General features: G+C 39.8%; 2 protein-coding genes across 2 annotated transcripts; both read left to right on the forward strand.

Annotated features, from left to right (window-relative positions):
* Nucleotides 1-1,377: 1,377 nt before the first annotated feature.
* On the forward strand, nt 1,378-7,691 carry LOC144531432 (uncharacterized). The gene is made up of 3 exons (XM_078271558.1): nt 1,378-1,912; nt 5,278-5,418; nt 6,796-7,691. Exons 1-3 carry the CDS (start codon nt 1,771-1,773, stop codon nt 6,981-6,983), a joined length of 471 nt encoding a protein of 156 aa, XP_078127684.1. The 5' UTR covers nt 1,378-1,770; the 3' UTR covers nt 6,984-7,691.
* A 1,175-nt stretch (nt 7,692-8,866) lies between these two features.
* rab14l (RAB14, member RAS oncogene family, like) lies at nt 8,867-24,005 on the forward strand. The gene is made up of 8 exons (XM_078271720.1): nt 8,867-8,977; nt 15,569-15,627; nt 17,372-17,425; nt 18,162-18,339; nt 19,498-19,564; nt 20,972-21,059; nt 21,422-21,452; nt 21,573-24,005. The coding sequence occupies exons 2-8, from the start codon at nt 15,576-15,578 to the stop codon at nt 21,748-21,750; spliced, it is 648 nt and encodes a 215-aa protein (XP_078127846.1). The 5' UTR covers nt 8,867-8,977; nt 15,569-15,575; the 3' UTR covers nt 21,751-24,005.
* The last annotated feature ends 34 nt before the right edge of the window (nt 24,006-24,039 follow it).

The following is a 24,039-nucleotide window of genomic DNA, read 5'->3' on the forward strand; positions in this document are numbered from 1 at the left end:
AGAGACTTAGAAGACAACATGGATACCACTCTTAATCTTCTCATTCAACTCTCAGCAAGAAAGCAAATTAGTGTATTTTTGAAAAGGTCATACTATTACTTCAAGGATATAGTTTACACACACACATACACAGTCGTGTTTCCATCACCTTACAGGACATTAAATTGACTTGCATTCATTTCCTGGAGACTTACCCTAACCATAACCGCTATTTCCCTAATCCTAACCCTAACCTTAACCTAACCTTTAACCAAGTCTTCACCCTAAAATGTAACGATTTTTGTTATGGGGACTTGCATTTTATCCCATCACAATGTGACTGTGTGAACAGATTTTTGTCCCCACAACATGAGTAATACACGCCCACACACAAACAGGAACACTGATTAAAGCTAAGCGTAAATCAGCATCTTTTTCCTCCCTCACCTCCTCATACACACACACACACACACACACACACACACACACACACACACACACACATGACAACCTCTCATTTGTTTCACATAAATAGGATACACTGCTGACATTTCTCTTATCTCGCCCTGTTTTTATTTCCCACACACTCACACAAAAACAATGACTCATGAATAAAAGCAAAGCGAGGAGAGACAACTCACACAGTTTCCCACACTTACAAATAAAAAGAGGCACATATATGTGTGACATGATTAGGCATTGTTTGTTTTGTTAATGAGCGCTACTGAAAAAAAAGCTTGTCTGCATTCTACTGTTATCAAAATCTATGTGGAGAAAATCTACACTGGTCACTCTAAATATGTCTTTATATGAATAACAGCAATCCTTGGCAGCCATCTATCTGGCTGGACCATATGTTGCTTTGGGTGGGGAGGCAAAGAGGGCTTACTGCAAAGCCTGCCTTATCCTCTGGCATTACAGACTCTAAGAAAGGATTTACTCTTTAATTCTTGATTAGATAGAATTTTCTCCCCAGTGTGCAAGCGCAGTGATACACAGAGCATAGATAACCTGCCCTATTGGGAATATGTGTGTGTGTGTGTGTGTGTGTGTGTGTGTGTGTGTGTGTGTGTGTGTGTGTGTGTGTGTGTGTGTGTGTGTGTGTGCGTGTGTGCGTTCATATGTGTGTGTGTGTGTGTGTGTGTGTGTGTGTGTGTGTGTGTGTGTGTGTGTATGTGTGTTGGTCGGTTCTGCAATGCTCCCTCTCTGAGACACACACATGCACATACTCACGTATACACACCAACCTGGCCCCCCTGGTGTGCCATCCCATTTAGCGCCTGGGCTTTTAACACATTGCGATAGGGCTATTATTAGAAGCGATGAATTATCAATCAGGAATTAATCCTGATTGATGTGTTTTCCCCCAACTGGAAAAGGACCGCACTCACTTGCTACACTTTGTTTGTTTTTCTGTGATGAGAGATGGTGTTTTTTTTCTTTTAGTTTATTCTTCAGGGGGTGGCATGAGAGAAGAGAGGACTTTTTTTTCTTCCTTTTTGTGATCAAACCAGTAGTTCCACCAGCTTCTCTATACTCAGGACGCAAGGAGACCACTGAGGAAGACATACATTTATTAAATTCCTTCACCATTTATCTTCCTCCCCTTCGTCTCTTTGCCTGACTGGCTGCTGAGCTGACTGACTGCCTGGATGGTTGGCTCCCCCTCTCACTAGACAATCACTGGCAGTTAACTCACACACTGCGTGAGCTTCGCTGAGTCTGGGGTGTAGAGAGACACTCGGGCTGCTCAGGCTTTCTCTCTCTCTGTCTGTTTTGGTGGACTGTTAGATGAGAGCAGAGGAAATCTCTGGCTCTCTCTCCTCCAGCACTGATCACTGCCATCACTACTGTGCTGCATCCATGACTTTACATACCTGGCTGGTGTATGGGCTTGGATTTATCTTGGTTTGGGCGCTTTGCTTGAAACAGGGTGAGTAGGGTGCATTTTTGGTATTGAAATGTGAAATGGAGAAATGTGTAGTGCATAGAGACATAATGTGTGTGTGTGTGTGTGTGTGTGTGTGTGTGTGTGTGTGTGTGTGTGTGTGTGTGTGTGTGTGTGTGTGTGTGTCTCTGTCTGTGATCTATGAGAGAATACATTGCACAGATCACTTACAACAGCCTTTTACAGTCAAAGTAATCAATAACATAATGTACAGCAATACAGGCAATATGTATATACTGAAGTATACAAATACAATATAAATACAGTGACAGTACTGTAAAATGAATTTAAAACATTTGTAAAATATTAAAGCAACACAGCATTAGAATTATATAAAATAGGCTGGTGAACATTCCAAACCTAAACCACCTGAATGGATCATGTTTATATAGTGAACGGCCATGTTGAAAGGTGATTCCAATAAATATGCCTTTGTTATGCATATAATTGACTTGGGAGTCAAAATCGCCTCCTAACAATAGGTGATATCCATAGGCGGCAAACTAAATTTCCCCATAGAGCAATAACAATTGACCTGATTTGGCTTGGCTGCAACCTTTGTTTCAGTTGCGGCCAAACAAGAAGAAACTGGGGTGATGTTGTGTGCTGAGATGTTGCTCTGCTTGATTCATATCTCAATGTTTGATCTGAGTCAGATCACCTCTGATCCCAACTCCAGACCAGAAGGGGAAATGAGCTCCTGGACAGACTAATGATGATCAATAGAGCAACATCCACTAGGCAACAAATAGCTGGGCATATGCAGTATATATATATATATATGCATCATGAACAGTATCACATTTTCAAATCAATATTATTTCTGTTTTAAATTCAACAGGAATTCAAAAAAGGTGATGATGATGATAGTATTAAGAGGTTTTAATGAACCATAACCATCAGAAAACATCACCAATGATACATAATGCTTCATTACAGTAATAATCTTGCATTCATGATTAGTTTCTAATGAATTTATGGTGCCCTAAAAGTTCATTTTGAGCATTTGTAAGTCCTACTAAGAAAGCAAACCATATATGAGACAGGCAAGCGGTAGTAACCTTTCCTAAATTAAATCCAAATGTTCTTATCATAATCCTTGAAATCCTTTTTGTTTTTCCGCTTATGCTGCTTACTTTTTCTTTCCAGCTGTCTTTTCTCCTTAAAATGTTTCTCATAAAAAATGTATAATGTAATGAATGAAACTGGCTCAGTGTTGAAATGCAGATGAGCTTTCCTAGCAAATATGCATGTTAAATGTGCTCAATACCAATAATTGATAAGATTAGATTTAGGTCACAAAATATTTTTATATATACAGAGTTTATCAACATTTGCGATGCACATTGGGAGAGGATCTGATTATACTAAATTGCATTGTGCCATAAAAGCTGAATGTCTTTCCAATATGTCCTCATTATGTTGAGAAAATGCACCTACCGGGCAGTTTTTCAATGTTTCATGTATGTGCCAGCATAACATGCCAGTGAATTGATAAATCAAGTTGTTTGCCAGATGTAAATGACCATTACCCAGCTCTAACGACATACTCCAATATTTGACATTTAACAGCTTTGACTGCATGGTGTATCACCAGCAGGGGGGGATGACACATCCCCTAAAGGCTGTCATGTGCTCTCTGTCCCTGTGAGGCTTTACATTGATTCCAGCAGATTTCTAAAATGATTTTCTAAGAGCATTTGCCCTGAAAGCTCCATCAGAGCTTTTGGTGGGCTATTTAACAGAGGCTCGCGTCAATTCTCTGCCCTCACACTGAGTCCACAGAGCTGCACAGATAAAGAGGGAGGATTGGTTCCAGCCAAAGCTGATCTTCCATCTTGTGTGTGGGATTTTGGAGGTCAGGTACAGGTGTCTAAGGGGTTTGAATTCACGGACAATCCCTTTAAGCTCTGGTGGATTTGTTCTGTTTAGGCTTAGCCTTACTTTCTTGAGAGAGTTAGACAGTGAGCAGTGGCCCTGGAGAAGAGAACTAAAGATGAAAGGTCTTTGGAAAATTATATTTCTGAAAAAATGTGCTTTAAAATCCCCATTGTATGATGATCCAATGTGTGCCAGCTCCTCTTTCAGCAGCATAGGGAGCAAACATATTTTGGCAGATGGTCATGTTAACTGATGATTTTTAGGCATCAGTTGAGAAGGAAAAGTAAACAGCATAATCTAGCTGCATGTTGATTTAGTCCCTCTCGATTCTCTCTGTGCTGTAGCTTCCACCACACCACTTTTAGGGTGTTGCGTGGTAGAGACACGGCTTTGAGATCACAAGCTGAATCTGGCAGACAAACAGCTTGGGATGGGGTGTACTAGGGTGAGTCACCCTTAAGCACAAGCTGGAGAAGAGAAGAGAAGAGAAGAGAAGAGAAGAGAAGAGAAGAGAAGAGAAGAGAAGAGAAGAGAAGAGAAGAGAAGAGAAGAGAAGCATCAACATGAAAACAACTATCAAACTCCAAGCAATGTTCATTGTTTGAACCGTGACATGTTACGAGGGGATCTTGATGCCTTTGAGATGTACTTCTCTTGAAATACTATGCAAGATACTGCTTTCAGTTGAACTGAAGGATTGCATGAAAATGAGCTCATTTGTAATGTTTATGTGTTGCACAGCTTCAGGAAGAAGGTCTATGATGCTGCAATTTAAGTCTACATCACCAGGAGAGTTAATGCAGATGCTTCTTTCATAGATTTGGAATCATGACTACATTAAAGTCAAGTGGCTGTTTGGGTGCAACTTGGAAAACTTGAGCTCTGAAGCGTCAATATGACTATTACCAACATTGGTGGGTCTGATTAGGTTGGATGTCTTCCAGCAGTAACATTCAGTTTTTGTTTTTTTTGTTTTTTAACCTTGATTTATCATCAGGAATAAATTAAGGGGAATAGTTTGGAAATGTATTGCAACACATATAATGTTATGCTGCAGGAGATAAGGTTTTTAACAAAGACAAGCTGATGGACATATACAGGAGGTATGTATGGTAATTGCCATGCAACCTAATATGACCCACCTTTGTTGCAGTTTTTTGTAGTCTTTATGTTGTTTTATCTGCACTCCATATTTCCAAATGTCCTGTCTCCCATTGAGGGGATGTAGGGAATAAATATGTGCAAATCATAGGCTAATCTACTCAATTTTCAAATCTTTCTTTTAGTTATGTGAAAATGAAATCTTTAAATCTTTATATTGATAATCATAAGGGTAGTGTGGGGAGCTCCCAGCTGGTCACCATAGGTTTTGATGGTGGATACCGTGCCTGTAGTGTATATAATAGGCCTATGTGTTATTCCTTCCATAGCCCAAAAGTAGCAGCAACTGTTCTGTGTGTCCCCTACAGTCCAAGGGCTGCAGTGCTATGGCTGCAACATCATCCAGGGCCAGAGGTATGTGGACGTGGGCTGTTCTAACCCAGAGGTCATCACCTGCACCCACTCACACAAAGGCTTCAAACACCGTTTCTGCATCAAGACAGAGAGCAGTGAGTCAACCTCCATGACTAATATTTAATGACTTATAAACCGAAATCACAATTTTCTCTACTCTTCATCCTCTAACTCAGTGAGCTAATGTGCCTGTGTATGATACTTATTTGAGGATATTTACGGTGGAAGGGAAGATTATTAAATCATGATGTATTCACTTGGGCGTGCCACTGGACATTGGCATATTCATTTTTAATCATACTTTATTGCAAATGTTCTTTGTCCGCTGATGTGAATATTCCATTGCTCCCTGCACTGAGGGTAGTTACATAACCCTACTTTGGAGTGCTTTAATGAGTGAATTATAAGTCACTCCTTGTTTGATGTTAAGTCAAATGGAGGATGTGGACACCCACGACAGGAGAGTGATGGTCAGATGAGTAGTTCTGCTGATATCCATAGAAGCGTGGACAATCCAGCTGTTCCTTTGCTTGAAGGATCTACTCATATTGAAAGGGCTGATGAGGCACCTTGTTCATTCGCTTGGAGAAACAGCAAGCTCAGAAAAGGACTGACAACAGCCCATCAGAAACAGCATGACAAGCACTTGTCGGTCAAAATCTTGAAGTAGTGTCTTGGCAGTAATCTGCGGCCAGTCAGCCTGTTAATCTTCATGTGACCCCGCCAAACCCAAATCTAACAAATGCTGGTAAAGTTCCATAAGACTCTTAGAGTTCTAGTCCCCTTTGTCCTCAGATACAAGACAGCTGTCCTTAATCCATAACCTGTCCAGTGTCCTTGTCATCTCACTTCTCAGCTGCCTCCTACCTATAACTGAAGTGAAGATTCTTGACAGGCCCACAAAAGAATCTAGATTGAACCCATTAATGAGAATGCGTTACCAGGAAACTGGTTATGGTCATCATGCCAATGCCAAGTATTGCTGCTCTATGATTCAAATTATGTATTCCACATTGGTTATAAGATGTAAGGAGTTAAAACACTTCACAAAGTGTGTTACAGTAATTATTGGAGGCCACTTCACATCAGTCCCATGCTTTTCCCCAAGACTTTATGGCAACCAGAAATGAGAGAATCTACAGCTATCACATAAGTGTGGATTTAGGTTTGACATGCCTCACTGGGATGGCAAAATGTCCTTGTTTGTATATATATTTTTCCATTTAAATAAACATGTTTGTGGCAATGCTTTTCCAAGTTTTAAGAGCACAAAGTGTACTTTTAAATAGAGGCTTGGTTCCTCAGCTGTGAAGACATATCCTGTGGAGTGTGCCTTTAAGATCTCTAAATGTCTTCCTCATCATTACACACTTGCAGTATTTGGTGCTTACTTGTGCTTTTTTTTCTTGCTGAGCCAAACACCAGCTCGTCACTCTTCTCTGACTGACTGTCTCCCACTTCTGTCCTTTCAGCGGCCCTGGGTATCGTCCTGACCAGTGGTTGTGCCACATCCAGACACTGCCAGCAACACGAGCTGCCAGGGGTGCGCATCCACTGCTGTGACTCAGACCTATGTAACAGCGCCCCCTCCTGGCATTCAATCACACTCCACTACATCTGTGCACTGTTCAGCCTCTTGCTGCTGAGGATGTGGTTGTGATATTGAGTCAATCTGGAGAGGAACATAACACCACTGGCCTATGGGAGAAACAACAACTCTCATTTCTTCTCTTAGCTGCTCATGATTAGAGCAGTATGAGAGTTTTACTCATTGTGGTGTTACTGGTGAGCACCTCAAAATAGCTTTTTATCACAATGTTAGCTTGGACTTACAGTCGTAGCGATGGCAAAATAACCCTGTGAATATGTTTGACCAAAATAAGGATGAAGCAGCTTGCAGTCATCTGTGAATTTATTGTGCACATCCACTCACTCAAGTGTAGCTTTATGTACAGTATACATTATGGGATATTATGGGAAATGTGTTGCTGTAAAAAACTTTGCTAGAGTCATAATGTCAGTTCATAAAAAGCTTTCAGTAAAGACACCTTGTATCAGTGATACACACTGACTTCAGTTTTATAAAGGCTTACACCCACATGTATTGTAGGCTAAGACATAAATCCCATAATATCTGTTAAGTTCATCATCTTTCTCATGATCAAATCTTTGTGTGCAGTATGTTCTTTTAAAGTCACAGACTACTTACTTGCGAAATTAAAGATATTTTTTTAGTTTGCTGTCCAGTTCTCCAGGCTAAGCTTGGGAAAGCACACTGCATGTGGTTCTAGAATTGTAAGAAATATTGTACAATGAAAGCATGTAATGTTGTGAATTACTGTATTAAAATGTTTCATATTTTTCAAAAAGAAAATGCTTTGACATGTTTTTATCATGCCATGAATGTCACATGCTACACATAATCAGAGCAAATTAAAATTACTTTGGATTCACATGATTCCATTAGAATAAATGAAACCATGCTAAACTGTAGGCCAGCTGATTGAAAAAAGTGATTTTATGTGCATATGAAAATGTGTAAAGCTGACATGGGGGGAAAACATCTAAAATACATTTATTTCTACACTCAATAAAATAAATCCGATATAGAACAACAATATTTTCATACAGACATTTCATAGAGTGCTTTAGTTTAGTATTATCTACTTAAATTATATGTTTTATGTAGGCCTATTATAAACCTGTCAAATACAAATTAGCCCATACCACATAAATTCAAAGTGGCAGTGCTGCTGGAGCAGAAACTCTTACATCACATTTTAGAAGAATGGATGTTGTCAGCTCCAAATGTTTAATAAACCCCTCATAGCTGTACTTTCCTTATGCTGATTGTTTGCATGTGACAAATGTGTAATTATCTCTAAAAGAAAAACATGTTTTGTTCCAATTTAACACAATTACAGATTTGAACCTAGCTTCAACTTCAAAAGCTATCTGTTTGTTTGCACAAACTTCAACACAAGCCATATTTCACTGAATGTTTGCCATGCTTTCTATCTCAGGAATCTACAATTTCTTTCAGCTAAATATGCTATTATTGAAGAACACAGTCCTGTCAACCCATTTAAATTGTTCTATTTTAATGTTTTGTATAGTCTGGTTTTGATACGCTCCTGAAGGAGACAACTAAAAGTGATCCAAATAAACAATAAATATATTTTTAGGCATACAATGGCTTAATTAGATGGATCTACGAGGCTAAACCCATAGGCTAAACCTCACATCTGTATCAGTCTGATATAGGCTACTTCTTATTCAAAAGCTGTAGGCTACCTTTGCTCAGTATCTGAACCCAGGTCAATCAAGGTAGGCTATGTAATCAGGTGTAATTAAATTGAATCTGAATCTGATACGGCACATGCCAGTATTAAGTGGTATACCAGTACAGTATGTATGAATACACCTGTGCAGGTGAGGTTGCTTTCCGCGAAACAGTGCACACTATTGGTGCACGCAAATCGCCGCATATGGTGCTCTTTGTCCCAGAAGCCCATTGTATATAGCGGAGGAAACCCTGTGGCGTTATTATGTGCCGTGAGCAGCCATCTTGGATAGACTGATCATACTTGAGCCAGGATAACCTGCATTCCTCTTCTAAACAGCTCAAGAACACAAAGCTCAAAAGACTTTCTGGTAAGGACAGAGAAGAGGAAATACTTGAACACACTCATACATACATATATACATACACAATGTCTGATAAACGTAGAAACACTGGTATTTAAATTATTAAACGGTTAAACATTTTAGCTAGCCTGTGTTTTCCAGGAGTCAGCTAATTGGCAAGCTAACAGATGGCTAATACTAGGTTGTTTTTATCGTTAGCTCCCAAGAATGGGATATACTAGCTACATATTAAACAGCTAGGAAATACAATTAGGGGAGACATTACTTACTCGGCGATGGCTTAATATTGGTTGACAAGCTAGCTAACTAAGCAACGTATTTACAATAATCCAACCCTAGCAGCTAACTGGCAAACTAGCATGCTAAAGCTATAGCTAGCTGTCGTTAGTTTGGTGTATGGTGGCTTTTGTGAAATCATATAGAAGCCAAGTTAATTTTCTAACCTAGTTACGATAATTAGATGACATGGACTTGATTGTTTGTGTGCCGATAGAGGCAACCGGATTACGTATTGTGATTTATGCTATTTGTTGTCAAGCTATAACGTTGTCCATTGATGTCAGCAAGCAGGTAGCTAGCTAACCAGCTAACACAAACTGAGTCAAAACAGCTCATTTAGGGCCGTGATTGTTATCAGACACGATCACGTAGTTGGCTACTAACGAAGTAAATGTCATGTTTTATTTCCTCTTTAGCTTAGTAACATTGCTAGCTTTTTATGTGCTAACTAGCAGGAGAGAATTAACCAAACCGATGCTGTCACTTTGCTGGTTAGTCCCTTTTTTAATTCTGGTTCCTAGTATAGAAATTATATCGTGATCAGCTGTTGTGCACCGTTGCACATAAGGTCCTCCTCTTTTAAGAATCAGAATCAGTTTTAATGGCCAAGTAAATGTAAACACACACAGGGAATTTGACTCTGGCTTTATGTTGCTCTCAAAGTACATATGATACATACACAGAAATACGGCTAAAACAAGGATAACAAAGCTGAAGGTAAACAAACATTTAACTACATTTTTGAGTGTATGTGTGTGTGTATATATATATAATATATACACATATATATACATACACACATGTAAACAAACTGTTTTTTTTGGCTTTACTTTTCAAAACAACAGATGTTTAAAAACCGAAGTTAGCAACGAAGTAGAAACTTCTATGTCTTAGTGTTGCAAATTTGGATAGCACTGCCTTTGTCTAACATAAAGTGCTGCATCATTTCTGTTTCTTGTGCCAATGCACTCTGTGTATTAGCAGTTTTTTTTTTTTATTGATTTTCTTTTACATGTAAAACATCACTAATTTGATTTGTATGCATTGTGAAAGTGTGCTTGTCTCGCCTTGCTATAGGTATTGGTGATCTCATTATATTGTTTTTAGAGCTTGAAAGGAGTCACATGATTTGAATAGTGCGCCTGCACATCATGGATGCACTGTGACTATATATGTGTCATGATTTCCTGATAGCCCAGATTTGAGTCGTGCATCCTCCCCTCTATGTGAAGTGGCTGAGAGGAGGAAAGGCAGGGACACCGTTTCTCTGGAGAAAGATTTGTGTGTTGGAGTAACGGAGAAGTGCTGAGGCTGCAGTCTGGTCACATGGTCTTGACTCGCCTTCTCCTTAATGAATACTCATGGGGTTTATTTCTACGTAATGAGCACAAAAAGGGAGGTTGGGTATCACAACTGAATCACATTGTGTTTTTACATCTGTTTGGGAATACCTTTGGCTTTGTCTAAACATTTACCTTCGAGAGCTCTAAAAACCATCACACGAGTCATGTGACAGGAGGCAGCCTAGAAAAAGGCCCATAAGTATTACACTCTAGGATTTAAAGCATAGCAATGGTGTATTGTGTGATTTGTTCATGGCCTCCGGTTCCCATTTGAAACCTGCTCCCTGCAGCTTCATTCACTTCCATCAGACTATAAGTCATGTTGTTAAAAAAAGTGACCAATTTACCCAAAATCAAAGTTAGCCATGCTTTAAAGTAGTAATAGGTTAGATACCTAGATAGTGTATGCTGATCACATAGTAAGTCCATAAAGGCTGCTTTTTGCATAAGTTAGCTAGTTGGTGTTAACCTAAGTTATTATTAAATGTCAGGTCAAGTTGCAGAGTTTATGGAGTGTGAGCAGAGTCTTTTCTGGGGCCACCAACAAAAACACAGTCACAGCCTGCTCTTATTCCTGCAAGTGGTTTACATAGTTTCAAATGATAATAGTTAGCAGCTTCTGCTGTTATAGGGAAGTCATATTTTTCAGGAAAATAGAAATACTGAAACATACTTTGAATTGTCTTATCAAATTGTATTTTCTAATTTTTATATAATATATCTCTGAACATAAGTATACTTTACTATTGATGTAATGTTTGATATGATTTTTTTTTTTTCAGGTATAAGATTTTCAGTGCTCTTCTCACAGTGTTGTAACTGGAGTCAGTATGAGTGTCAGTATGTGCCATCATACTCCTCAGACTTGACCCAACAATAGGGCTGGGACGATTCGTCGACAAAATCAATTGCGTAAATGCGTCGACACAAATAATTTGCGTCGACGAGTCGCACGTAGAAATCTATAAATAACCTGCTGCCTCCAGCAACAGCGCAAGTATGGATTCCTCGCAAGTTCAACAACACGTTGAGAAAAAGGCTCGCACACAGTAAAATACTCCCACACTTTAGAAGGCGTGGGAGTATTTTACTCTTAATGCCAACAACAACGTGGCAGTCTGTAGACTTTGTAAAATGCATCCCTGAGTCAGGATAACAGCAGCAAAACACCGTAAGTTCTGTTCACCTTTTTGTCCCTTTCCCTCCCAAGTAGAGTTTAGATTCTCTGCCCAAACTTGACCCACGGGCCGGGTCGGGCCCATATGTCCCGCCGCTATGCTCGGGCCGGGCCCTTCAAGTATTTGTGTTTTTTTTAATCCTTACTTTATTATTTATTATCATGCAACTAGCGAATTGGGTGGGGAGAAAGCTATGCCTCTCCAGCTTCTCCCGTAGCTCTGGCAACATGTCCTGCACTGACTTGAGTGTGAGGTAAACTGTGCTAAAATCGTGTCTTCCCCCATCTGTAGCACTGTCTTCGATAATTGCGCAACCAGGCCAGATTGTTTCAGATATCTCACGAGTCCTTTATAACGGCCCACGTATTAAAAAATAGTGTAGTTCTAGTTCTATCTAGTTTAAATCGGGCTCATAATTCCAGTTAATGTGTCGGGCTGGGCTCAGACACAACGTGCACTGTAGACGTGTGAGATTATCAACAGTGACACGGAATGTGTTCCCAGTAGTAGCCCAACAGTATGTCAGTCCGTTGATTCATTTTAATTCCCCGCTATAACTTAACAATATGCATAATCAAACGCTGTCAGTCGGCAGTTTTTAATTTTTTTGGTTTACCATCATCATGAGTGACCCAATCAATTAGACTGTTATATTAGACGCTCTGCATCTTGTTTTATGTTGGATTTATTTGATACATCTGATTTCATATGTTGCTAAAATTGCACTTTTTTTTTTTTACTGTAATATTAAAAGGACAAGAGCGTATTCATTATTTGACCTACTACTGTTAAAAAAGCAAATACAGGCTACTCTTTTTGCACTTGCTCTGTTTACTTTATTTTTGTATTCCTCCTGAAAGTGACTTTATTTTGTTGTTGATAGCCTACATCTGGCTTCAGGTTGCACTACAAATTCATTTTACTTGAACAGTGCAGTGTTAAACAATTTTAATAGAGACTTGAACCTTATTGAAATTTGTTTTGTGTAAATTGTTAATAATTGAGCAATGGGAAAATAATCGCTAATTGCAAAATTAATCATTAGATTAATTGAAGAATTAATCGTTAGATTAGTCGACTAATGGAAAAAATAATCACTAGATTAATCATTTAAAAAATAATCATTTGGGACAGCCCTACCCAACACCGTTTTTATTAAAGCAAAGGTTTCAGTGACACTGACCTGAATTAACCCTAACTAAGTAGCCGTGCAGGCCCACTTCATTTCCTGTCTCTGATCCTCCTATATTCATCCATTTACTCCATTTTCCTACTGAAAGTTTACACCCTCTGTCTCTTTTTTCATTCCTGTAAAGTCCTTTTCTCTTTACTCGATTGCTCTACTTCTGTTGCTTCTCTCTTAGATTCTCATATCGCACCCATCCACATATCGTCTGGTTGTGTCAGCATTAATCTGGTCATTAAACTTCAGATGCAGAAGTATGAGCATAACACCAGCTCAAGGCTCTGATGTGGCACAGTGATTTCAATTTCCAGAAACGGTTTCACTGAGCTGCAGATCGGAGAAAAACACTGGTTTAAGGCAGACTATGTTTGCCAGGGGCATAGAAATCACCAGGCTGCTGAAAGATTATGCTCCTGATTGTTAAACCTGAATTATTTACTTCTCTACAGCAGTTACACTGTTCGGCAGCACCTTGATACAGAAGTATGAAGCAGCCTTTATTCAGCACAAATACAACATGGCCTGATGTCAGGAGACGGCATTGCAAATTGAATTTCATGGTGAAATTGTTCATGAGTGAAACCGCCTGTTTTCTAAAGCAGCTTCATTGATATCATACATGACTGGATCATTTATTTATGAACAAATCTGCATGTTCAAAAAGAGCATCTCACCTTGGCTGTTCAACCAGTGTATTTGTATGAGTGCTTTTTTGATATAGGCCTGGTAGTGATCCTATTGTGTGATACATCTTAAGGATTTTCCCTGCCTGCTTTGTCTGTGTACTGTAAATGGAGTTTGAACAATGAAGCATTACTGGGTATCAGATAGGTGTCAGGGCTATTTTTAGCCTAGCTTTGAGCATATGATGCTGGAGGTGTGCATGTAGTGCTGATTGATTGATTTTATTTGACCCTTTCGTTATAAGATACTGTGTGATACAGCTTTGCACCATACATTAAAAAAAACAAAAAGTCAGGATAATAAAGCCCTGGGGCTTATTTCCATTGTGAGAGCAAGTGGCAGCAGATCAATCATCACATCCATACATATATTAAATAGATCCATCAAGACAATACAGTAATACAAAAAAACATACTAATATTGGCATCTGAGCCATTTTTTCAGTGCCTGCTTAAAACCTCCTAAACTTCTGACCATCACGGTTTCCTTGGAAACAGACTATACACTGCCATCAAATATAGCCAGTGTCATTGTGTTGCTCCGTCATTATGAGAAGAGACATGGGTTGCTTGTTGCTGTGGAAAAGTGGCTTACTGACCGCTGAGGAGCTTTCTTTACCCCTACATGCTACAAATGATCCATCAACTCACTTGTCTACATGCCTACATTAGGTTATTGTGACTATGAATATGGCTAATGGTTGTTTGTGAGCCGCTGAAGTGTGGATAGAGCAGACAAATGCATCACATCACATTTATGTTTTTATTTATACTTAATTGTTTTGGTCAATAGGTTGTTAAGACAATAAAAAAAAAAAAAAAATAAAAAAAAAAAACAGGACTGCCATGTAGGCCTAATTAAGATGTAGTATGATGGACATTATGTGCAATATTATAACACTCTTCTTATACCTTAGTGGCTGCTGAGATTTTTTTAATCAGGCAGAGCTCTATTTTTGTTGGGAATACTTTAATCACCTAGGCCCTGTGAAATATCCACAATAGGCAACGCACTTCATTTAAGTTTCTCACAAGCCAAGTGAACATTTGTGCAGCATATGAAAGGTTGCCTGTGCTTTGAGCTCTGACATATTTGTAATGTGAAGCATGCTAACTTCAGCTTTAGGGAAAGCTCAAACAATGTGGCACAGCATCACCTGAGTGACTTTGTACTAGTTTGAGGTGTTTATACTTCCCAGTGTTAAAACGAGTAAAGTTGGGTAAATGATATACTAAATGTTATTAAAATGTACATCCTAGAATATTGTAGAATAGTATATCAGTTATAACAGGTGGTACTCTTGAAGTTAAAAAGTGAAGTCTCTGCCCACATAGATTGTGACTCCACAAAGATGTGAGTTTTGTTAACCTCTGTGGTAGTAATATAAGTAATGGGCTATAAAGGGGCAATGAATCATTAAGGATTAGTAAGCAGTTTGTCATTGGTCACCAGACTGTTGCAGTTGTTTCTGCATTTATTTATGCAAGCAGAAATATGTATGAAATGTGTGGGAAGTTCAGTCATCGCACCTCTTAGTTGGCCAACCAAATGAAAAAGTATTAGTGTTCAGTTTCATTTTTGGTTACTTGTACAGTCTCTGCTGTCGCATCATTGGAATTTAATAGGGAGTAAATTACCTCCATGATCAGATATGTTATTTTAATCATAAGTCATTCTTGCTGATATTGATGAGTTTATTTGCACTCAGACATGCTAAAACTTTTTATTTTTTTAGCCTCTCTTTTAGTATTGTATGTTTTTTTCGTGACTTGTAGCCATTGTTTGTAAGATAAAAGAATTAACTTGTACTTTAAAAAAAAGACATTGCAATCTACATTGAATTATTGCTGTTGCTTGAATTACCTGAAAATCTTTGATTAGGAAAACAGAAAATTGCCTAAACGTCCCCTTCTTTTCTCTCTTTCAGAGCCACAATGACCACTGCACCGTACAACTACTCCTACATTTTCAAGTACATCATTATTGGTAAGTGAGCAATGCTCTTCAGCGAGCCATGTTGATGAGCTTGTGGGAGCAGTTCACGGTGCATTGATATATCCCACTTCCAAAAGGACCATATAATGATCACACTTGAATCTATATTTTGTATACTGTACACCACCACATACACTGAGTGGATTCAGAATGTCTCATTATGTCTGTTATAGTCTCTCTTTTTGTTTGATCTTTAATATAGCACCTGATTTCAAAAGAAAGTTCTGCATGGCTGCATTTATCTGCTGAGAGACAGTAATACTGGGGGAAAAAAAGACAGATATCTCACTAAACCTGTCAAATGCATTAGTCTACTCAGATATTCTGTAGTCAATTACTTATGTCTTTATTATATCATTTTATAACCAATCACTAATACATAATGCCTTACATAAATGCATTACCCTGTGCTACTTTTGTGAGGGCTTGAAGTGAACATATTGCTGCTTTTACGTGGACATACATTTGCAGACATATGCATAAACAAACACCCACAGCTCTGGGCTATTTACCCTCCTCTGTGAAACCTAAAACGCCCTGCCTCACAGCTAACAGTCAGCTTGGATCTTAAAGGGGGGTGTGAATGAGTCTATAAGAGCAGCCTGTGGCTTGCTACTTTTTGCTTATACCTTTTACTTTCACGGTTTGGTTTTAAAAAGGACATTTTTCAGGCCTTGTGATCCTGCTTGTTGCAGTTGCACACAATTTTCTAAGTTTCTTTTGATTGTTCTAGCAGAGGAAATGGCTCAACCTTGGTGCTACTTGGTATTTGTATCAAAATTACTGATGAATGTTTTTCAGCATTTTTCTTGTGTGAGTGTTCCCCAAAAGCATCAGTAGTTATTCCCAGAATATTGGCACACTTTTGATATCAAGTTATTCAGTCAACATTTTGATTTGGGATTTTGTTTGCTTGCAGCATTGTTTTTCTTATTTTGTTGGGCTGCAAATGAAGGACTCGGGAGCCACAGATGATTACCCTAACAGGATAAAGAATAAACGTACCATAAGTGTCGAAATGGTTCTAAACATGTATTGTCAAACTCAGAAGGGCAATGCACATTGTATTATATATTATAAGTCTTTCTCTGGCTCTTATCACTCCACATACAATTTTAAGTATAGTCGCTGACTGTCTTAAGCTTGATTTACGGTTCTGTGGAGGATCCACGCAGAGCTTTCGCAGTAGCCTACGTAAGTGGCCTTGTGCGTTGGTGTTTGTCGAGCCGGCGTGCGAGTGTGTGGGGAGTGGCTAATAGAGCGAGGGAGAAAGTGAGAGAGTGACGGCGATTAGCTTCAGAGCGAGTGCCGACTCTAGAGGCATAGTGAGAGAAACAAAGTGTCTCCCCTGTGCTTTTCTGACCAAGGTGGGAAATCTTTAGCAGGAAAAGTTAACCCTCTCCTTTATTTCATGTTTATGGAGAAGGAGAACCACAAAATGAGTCAGGGGAAATGCAACGCTACCGAGCGACATGCGTCGCCGCTACGTGTAGTTAAATTTTTCGAGAGGTGGACGTCAGGCTACGGCGTAGGGTCCGGCGTAGGTTTGTGTCTCCACATACCTACGTATGTAGCAACGGCGTAGATTTTACACAGAAGTATGAATCAAGCTTTAGAGGGGCTGCTACATCATGCATGGGGGCAACACTGCAGGCTTGAATAGAGAATTGGTGTTATTCTGTTATTTCCTTGGTTGACCTGATCTGTCTCTCTCCCTCCCTCTCTCTCTCCACAGGGGACATGGGGGTAGGGAAGTCATGTTTGCTTCACCAGTTCACAGAAAAGAAATGTAAGTGCTGCCCTGATTTTGACTCCTTTTTCATGTGTGCTTGTGCCTCAGCGTATGTAAGGTTGCCAGGTTCAACTTGAGTGCCTACGTTGCTTTAGATTTCTTTATACGCCAGCGGAAGTCAGTGGCATACAAGTCGAGTGTGAGCTCAACAGTGAGAGACTCTTCTTCTGTGTGCGAGTCAGCTGCAGCCTCCCATTCCCATTCAGCCCCGTTTTGTTAAGTGCTACTATTATCGAGCCAGATGCGGTGTTCCTCATTCACTCGCATCGCCACCATCACATCCTGCATACACATGCACACACTGGAAGGATTTAGAAAAGGTTTTCAGAAATTTGCCACTTTCTTGGTGTGATACTTTAAATTTACAACTGTGAGTATGATGACTAAAGACTGTCATAAATTATTGATGCACCTGCTGCTGGCTAACAATGGAGGTCTGTGTTCATTGTAAGCAACATCAACCTGATGAAGGAAGAAAACCCTTGAGCACACTTTCCGTTCCACTAACACTACGTTTTTCTCAGTTTAAAATTTAAATTAGATAAAACATTGCTAATTCTCTCAAAAAATGGCAACAACACCAAAATCATTTAAATTGAAACCTAGCTAATTCATACAGCATCGGCAACACAAGGAATGCATGACCATTGAAGGTATAAAATGGCATCAGTAAAACAAGTTAACCCAAAGAATCAAATTGAATTCACAGTAACCTCACTTCTCCCCTCCCTAGTCATGGCGGATTGCCCCCATACGATTGGTGTGGAGTTTGGTACTAGGATAATTGAGGTGAGCGGCCAGAAGATCAAGCTGCAGATTTGGGACACAGCAGGACAAGAGCGCTTCAGGGCCGTCACCCGCTCCTACTACCGCGGAGCTGCAGGGGCGCTCATGGTCTACGACATCACCAGGTACAGGATGCTTGTTATGTGTTCATGTATGTGGGAGATACAGTTACTACATGGTCTCAACTTTACACCACAGCTTTAGAGGAAGGTTAATGGAAGCAGAAGCATCTGATAAGTGCACAGTTCTCCCCTCCAGACTTCCTCCCGAACAAACACAAACAAGTTGTTTTACTGCTTGTGTCAGACCCTCTTGCCCAAACTGTTAGATGGTACCAGGGGTTTTGCCAAATAAACAGTTTAAGTTTTTAGTATGTGCAATGTCTGTCCACACCCCACCCAACTCCAGTAAGGGCCCCAAGGGCATTTAACTGGAAAATCTAATACGAGTTGTTTACATCACTGTTAAAGGTGCAGTAGGTAAGGCTTATAAAACTAACTTTCTCTCATATTTGCTGAAACTGACCCTATGTTCGTATAGAACTACATGAAGCAGGTAATAAAAAAAATAAATAAAAAATCCGGCACCACCTACAGCCTGTAGCAAAAATCCATCGCTCCCTGTTCAGATGCATTAATTGACAAAAATGGGATGCAAAGATGGGTGTTTGTTGTGTCATGCAGTGAGGTGTGTGGCTTAAATAACCAGTTATTATTCCCTGTAGTTCATGAATGTCGCATATGGTCCAGTCTGGTTTAGGGCGTACAGTGTCTCAATGCAAGGAACTCCAGACATTTCTGTGTCTGCCATAGCTTGCTGAAAAAACACTTGACCAGACTTCAAAGTGACTTAAGCCAGTTTGGTAGAACTCCTTTGTACTTTGGGAAGAGTCTCTCTGTAACTTTGACTCATTGACGTTGTTATTAGCATCAAACCTGTAATGTTGAGGAAATGGTCATTTATTGGAGATGGGACATTTTTAGATTAGGCTGTAACAAATGACAGAAATTACCAGGCAATGGAGATATTTACTGTTGCAGTATGTCAGTTACAGACGGAAGCTGCTGGGTTGAACAGAAGTTTTCACCTGAGAGAAACTAAACAAATATTAATTTTGAATATATCTATAACCCCTAAATTCTTCACTGATGTTCTCCTGCTCTCATTGTTGCACCATCCTGATGTAGCAGCTGCAGGTTCTTTCCTGATCTCTCCTCAGAGATGGCAACATTAGGTCTTTGCCCATCGTCATAGTAACCCCTGTCCCTTTTGTTGTCATGCAGGAGAAGCACGTACAACCACCTCAGCAGCTGGCTGACTGACGCCAGAAACCTCACCAACCCTAATACTGTAAGCACACAGATAAACATCTTTTCATTTTGCGTATCGGAATTATTCTGTTTGTGTCTCCTGCATCACTTAAACTGCACCCACTGCTTTCTATATATTTTTCTTTTACTGTGTAGTTACTGTATTGTATTTCCTCCTGTATCCTCCCTCTTATGTCTTTTAAATATACTTCTGTTGTCACTTCCGCTGCTTCATTGCCTTTCTTCCCACTGTGTCATTTCCCCATTTCTACCCTGAGCCTGTTGGAAGCCACAGAGCCTGTCCATTTCTTAAATTGAATTTCTTGGTAAATATGATTAGCTCTAAAACACACTGCTCTCATTTACTGAGTGTGAATGAGAGCAGTGTGTTCCTTCAGAGAAGTGTTACTGTAATATGCCACCTCCACTTCCGGTTTTAAACATCAAGTGGAACATGTTTTCCTGGTGTGTATACACAACAGAGAGGTTTATTTACATCAAGCCATTTTCATACGCATGAAAATAGTTTTATTTAGCTAGTTTCTCTGGATAAATATGAACACAAGGTTATTATGAATATTATTTGAATGATTAGTTTGTGTTTTGTTCTTTCTATTACCTCTTTACAATAACAAAGTAGTAGAAAAAAAATCAGCAGAAGCCTAATTAACCTACTGTAAGCTGTTTTTCACTGAAGTGTGTTGTATTGGCCATGTGGTGGCAGTGTTGTAGTCTAGTCATGACCTGCTCCAAGGGAGTTTAGTTGGCTGCTGTTGTCTAAGATAGGGACACATAATGAACACATTATATGATAATTTGACTGATCATATTTGTCATCTAATTGGAAACAAGAGTTGTGTAAGACTTCTTGTAATTTTTCAAGATCTGCTAAATGTCAGCTCTCAGCCAAGAATTAAAAAAGATTTAATTTGAACATTTTTATGTTAATATCAGTATCAAATCAGCAGTACTTAGATTTGTGCCTATGGCCATCTGTTATGCAGTGGAAATGGAGCACTCTTCTCATCCTAAATACGTTTGGAACTCTACTGCCCCAGTAGTGCTAGTGCACAGTGAGGATCGTTGTGAGAAGTGTCCGAAATAAAACGGAGATAAACATGAATGGTTTATGCTCAACATGCAGCAGTAGGAGTCTTAGGAGAGTCTGTCACTTCTACATCAGGGAAGCTCATTACGTTACATCAGTACATTACAGGTCTAATTACATCACAGTTGCTAGGGGCACCGTCTCTTGTGCTCATGCCGCGGCATCAGTTCCTCAGTGTATGTCTCAATCAATCTCTTAACAGACAAATCAACAGCATAACAACTGCTTTAGGGACAGTCTTCCTGTTCTGCCTTTGGCTTTCTTAGCTTTTGGAGACTTAGAAAGCAAATTTCTCCCTGAGGGGCCATATTGTCTAGAGGATTGTCTCTGTATTCTCAGGTGATCATTCTCATCGGAAACAAAGCAGACTTAGAGGCCCAGAGGGACGTCACATATGAGGAAGCCAAGCAGTTTGCTGAGGAGAATGGTGAGACACACACACACACACACATTTTAGGAAGACAGAAAGGATAGGTGGAAGAAATGGTTTCCTTTTACATTTCTCTTAAACTCTTTAAGGTATGAACTAATCAGATTCAAACTCATTCTGCAAAGACCTGTGACTGATGCATCCTCAATTTCAACAAAATAATCCCAGGATGCCAACAAAATGTCCAAATATTTAGAATTAAAATTAGCTTCTGTATTCTTTTCAGAATGTTTGTTTATATAAGCCTGTATAGTTGATTTCAAGAGACAAAAGTGCAGATTAATGTCCTTTTTCTATTTACATTGCTTGGACAGCTTGTAACAATGTTTTTTTCATTGCGTCTGTTTTATGTTCCACAGGTCTGTTGTTTCTGGAAGCCAGTGCAAAAACGTAAGTCTGCACAACTTCAGCCATGTCAGTGACTGCAGAACATGAAATATCCCTTTGCTTACATTCTCAAACTCCCAATTGCCTCCTTTCTCACATTTGTGTTTATGCTCTTGTGTTCAGAGGTGAAAATGTTGAGGACGCCTTCCTGGAAGCTGCTAAGAAGATCTACCAGAACATCCAAGATGGCAGCCTGGACCTGAATGCCGCTGAGTCGGGCGTCCAGCACAAGCCCTCGGCCCCCCAGGGCGGCCGGCTAACCAGCGAACCACAGCCCCAGAGGGAAGGCTGCGGATGCTAATGACCAAGCAAACCCCCTTTATCCTCCCTTCCTCTCTCTCTTCGTCTGTCCTGCCCACCCTCCTTTAGCCATCTCCCCTCCATCCATCCCTCCACATCTGTACGTCCATCCACCCTCACTGCACTAGGAGCTGCATGAGAGCAGGGCTGTGGAGGGAAGAAACGGAGGGTGGAGATACCGACTTGGGCTAGACTGAGCTGGGCTGTGTGGACTACATCTCTCCCCTCCTCCTCTTCACTCCTCTCTAATCTGTCAGTGTGTTGTCGTCCCATAACTCTTAAGCTCCCCTCTGCTCCTCTTGCACCATTCAGTCTAGTTCTCCCCGTCATAGTATCGTAGACGCCACCGCACATTACACAGGTTACTGACACTTGAGATAGATGTAACGTTCATACGATAATGATACACCGAGACGTTTTTTATGTTTGGTTTTATAGCTATATATGACATGTACACACTGCATTAAGTTTAACTGATCAGTTCTGTATGAATCTGATCTAAATTATACTCTCAAACTCCTGACATCTCTCCTGCATGGTTTACCAATCCAGCGTTTTATCGACATGCGGGTGTGATATCTCCCACGTTAGAGTGTGTGTGTGTGTGTGTGTGTGTGTGTGTGTGTGTGTGTGTGTGTGTGTGTGTGTGTGTGTGTGTGTGTTTTTCAAACCTGCTTGTGGCTTTTATTTTGTTTCTGCTGCTAGGCAACACTGATGTTCTCAGGAGAGAGAAAGAGGGAAGACATTTTAGAAAACCAGTAATTGCCCACTAATTCCTTGAAGTTAATTCTTCGGTCTCTCCTCTGAGATATTGCAGGAAGGAATATTGGGTGTTTTCCAGCTTGTGTCTGTGTGTTAAGAAGTTTGATGGAAGTTTCATTTAACTAAAAAAAAAAAAAAGACTTCTGTTTTTGATTCATTCACATCGGTTTCTTTGCACCAGCTCTCCCTCTCCTCACCCGTCCGACCCCAAAACTCTCCCCCAGGTCATATCAACAGATTCTGTCTTTACCAGCATTTTCTTTCTTCGTTTGTTGCCTTATTATAATTAATGTTAGTTTTTAATCTTTGTGTTGCTGCACTTGCTCTTCACACTGCTGTTGGATTCAGGTTGAGTCAATAGTCTTTAACCCTTGTGTTGACTTCAGGTCACATTGACCCGTTTTTCAATTTGTTTTATATCAGGAAATATGGGATGTAGAAATAAGCGCTGAAAATGTGTAGAAGAAAAATTTAAAACGTTGGAAAAAGCTAAAACAAACTGTGAAAAGGCATCCCTTTTTCAAGGTTGAAGGGAAGACAACACAAGGGTTTAATCTAAAAGTCTTTTAGATTGATAATTGCATTTTACTGGAGAATAACAACAATGCAAGTGGCTCACACGTTTAAAATCTCTAAAGTATCAGCAGCATGGTCTTAAAACCATCAACCCTCCCTTATCTCAAGTGCTGCACTGAAAAGCTGATCTGTTCATTTGGGCGGCTGTTCCTCTGCCTTGTATAATACATCACTAAGAGCATGCCCCCCCCCCCTTCAAAAAAACAGTGAAATTGTCAAAATCCAATTTTTTTCCTCAAAGTACAATTTTTCTGTACCATAGAGCTATTCCCTGATTGGACAGCTGTATATATTGCTTCTAAACTATCAGTGATGACCTCGCTACTTGGGATTTAGATATTGATTTGCTGGCTCTGCCAAGATCTGTACAGTTGATGTGCTAGTGGGTTGCCTGTAATTCATGCTTGGGAAATTCTGTAACATAGTTTCTATTAATAAATGTATGTAAAGGACAGACACCCCCAACCACCCCGTCTGCACACTACTGAACCTGTTGATTGGTTGAGGGGAGGTAGTGGATTGACATTATGTGCAAACTAGTATTTGTCTGCAAACTCTGATTCCTCTCATTTCTGTATGGAGTGGAGAATGGGGCACTTTCATGTTTATATTTTCTTTTTCCACCCCATCATTACTCCTCCACATGGGAGGGGCCTGCATCGCTGTCTTAACTTTTGGGGAGTGGGGATTGGTTTGTTATTGTGGGAAGTTGGTGGGCTGGGTCTTCCTTTTTCCTGTGACCACTTCCTGCTTTTGTCTGTCCACAAGTACAAAAAAAAAGTACATATGTATAAATTTTTAAGGAGCTGTGCTAACATTTCAATGCGTTCTTGAGTGTATATGATTTTAAAATGTTGACATTTTGATTTTAATGACAAAATACTCTAGACAGAAAAAATAAATTATACATAACCTGTTGCTGTATGTCTGTTTTGTGATCTGTTGCTTCTAC

Source organism: Sander vitreus, chromosome 16 (genome assembly GCF_031162955.1).
Source record: "Sander vitreus isolate 19-12246 chromosome 16, sanVit1, whole genome shotgun sequence".
Lineage (NCBI taxonomy): Eukaryota > Metazoa > Chordata > Actinopteri > Perciformes > Percidae > Sander > Sander vitreus.

What these genes read in the sequence shown, in the direction of transcription:
- rab14l (XM_078271720.1), top strand. Translation starts at nt 15,576, where the DNA reads ATGACCACTGCACCGTACAACTACTCCTACATTTTCAAGTACATCATT. An exon ending in ACCTCACCAACCCTAATACT is followed by an intron (nt 19,565 to 20,971) that starts GTAAGCACACAG and finishes CTGTATTCTCAG; the next exon opens with GTGATCATTCTCATCGGAAA. An exon ending in GCAGTTTGCTGAGGAGAATG is followed by an intron (nt 21,060 to 21,421) that starts GTGAGACACACA and finishes TATGTTCCACAG; the next exon opens with GTCTGTTGTTTCTGGAAGCC.
- LOC144531432 (XM_078271558.1), top strand. Translation starts at nt 1,771, where the DNA reads ATGAGAGCAGAGGAAATCTCTGGCTCTCTCTCCTCCAGCACTGATCAC. An exon ending in GGCGCTTTGCTTGAAACAGG is followed by an intron (nt 1,913 to 5,277) that starts GTGAGTAGGGTG and finishes TGTCCCCTACAG; the next exon opens with TCCAAGGGCTGCAGTGCTAT. An exon ending in CTGCATCAAGACAGAGAGCA is followed by an intron (nt 5,419 to 6,795) that starts GTGAGTCAACCT and finishes CTGTCCTTTCAG; the next exon opens with CGGCCCTGGGTATCGTCCTG.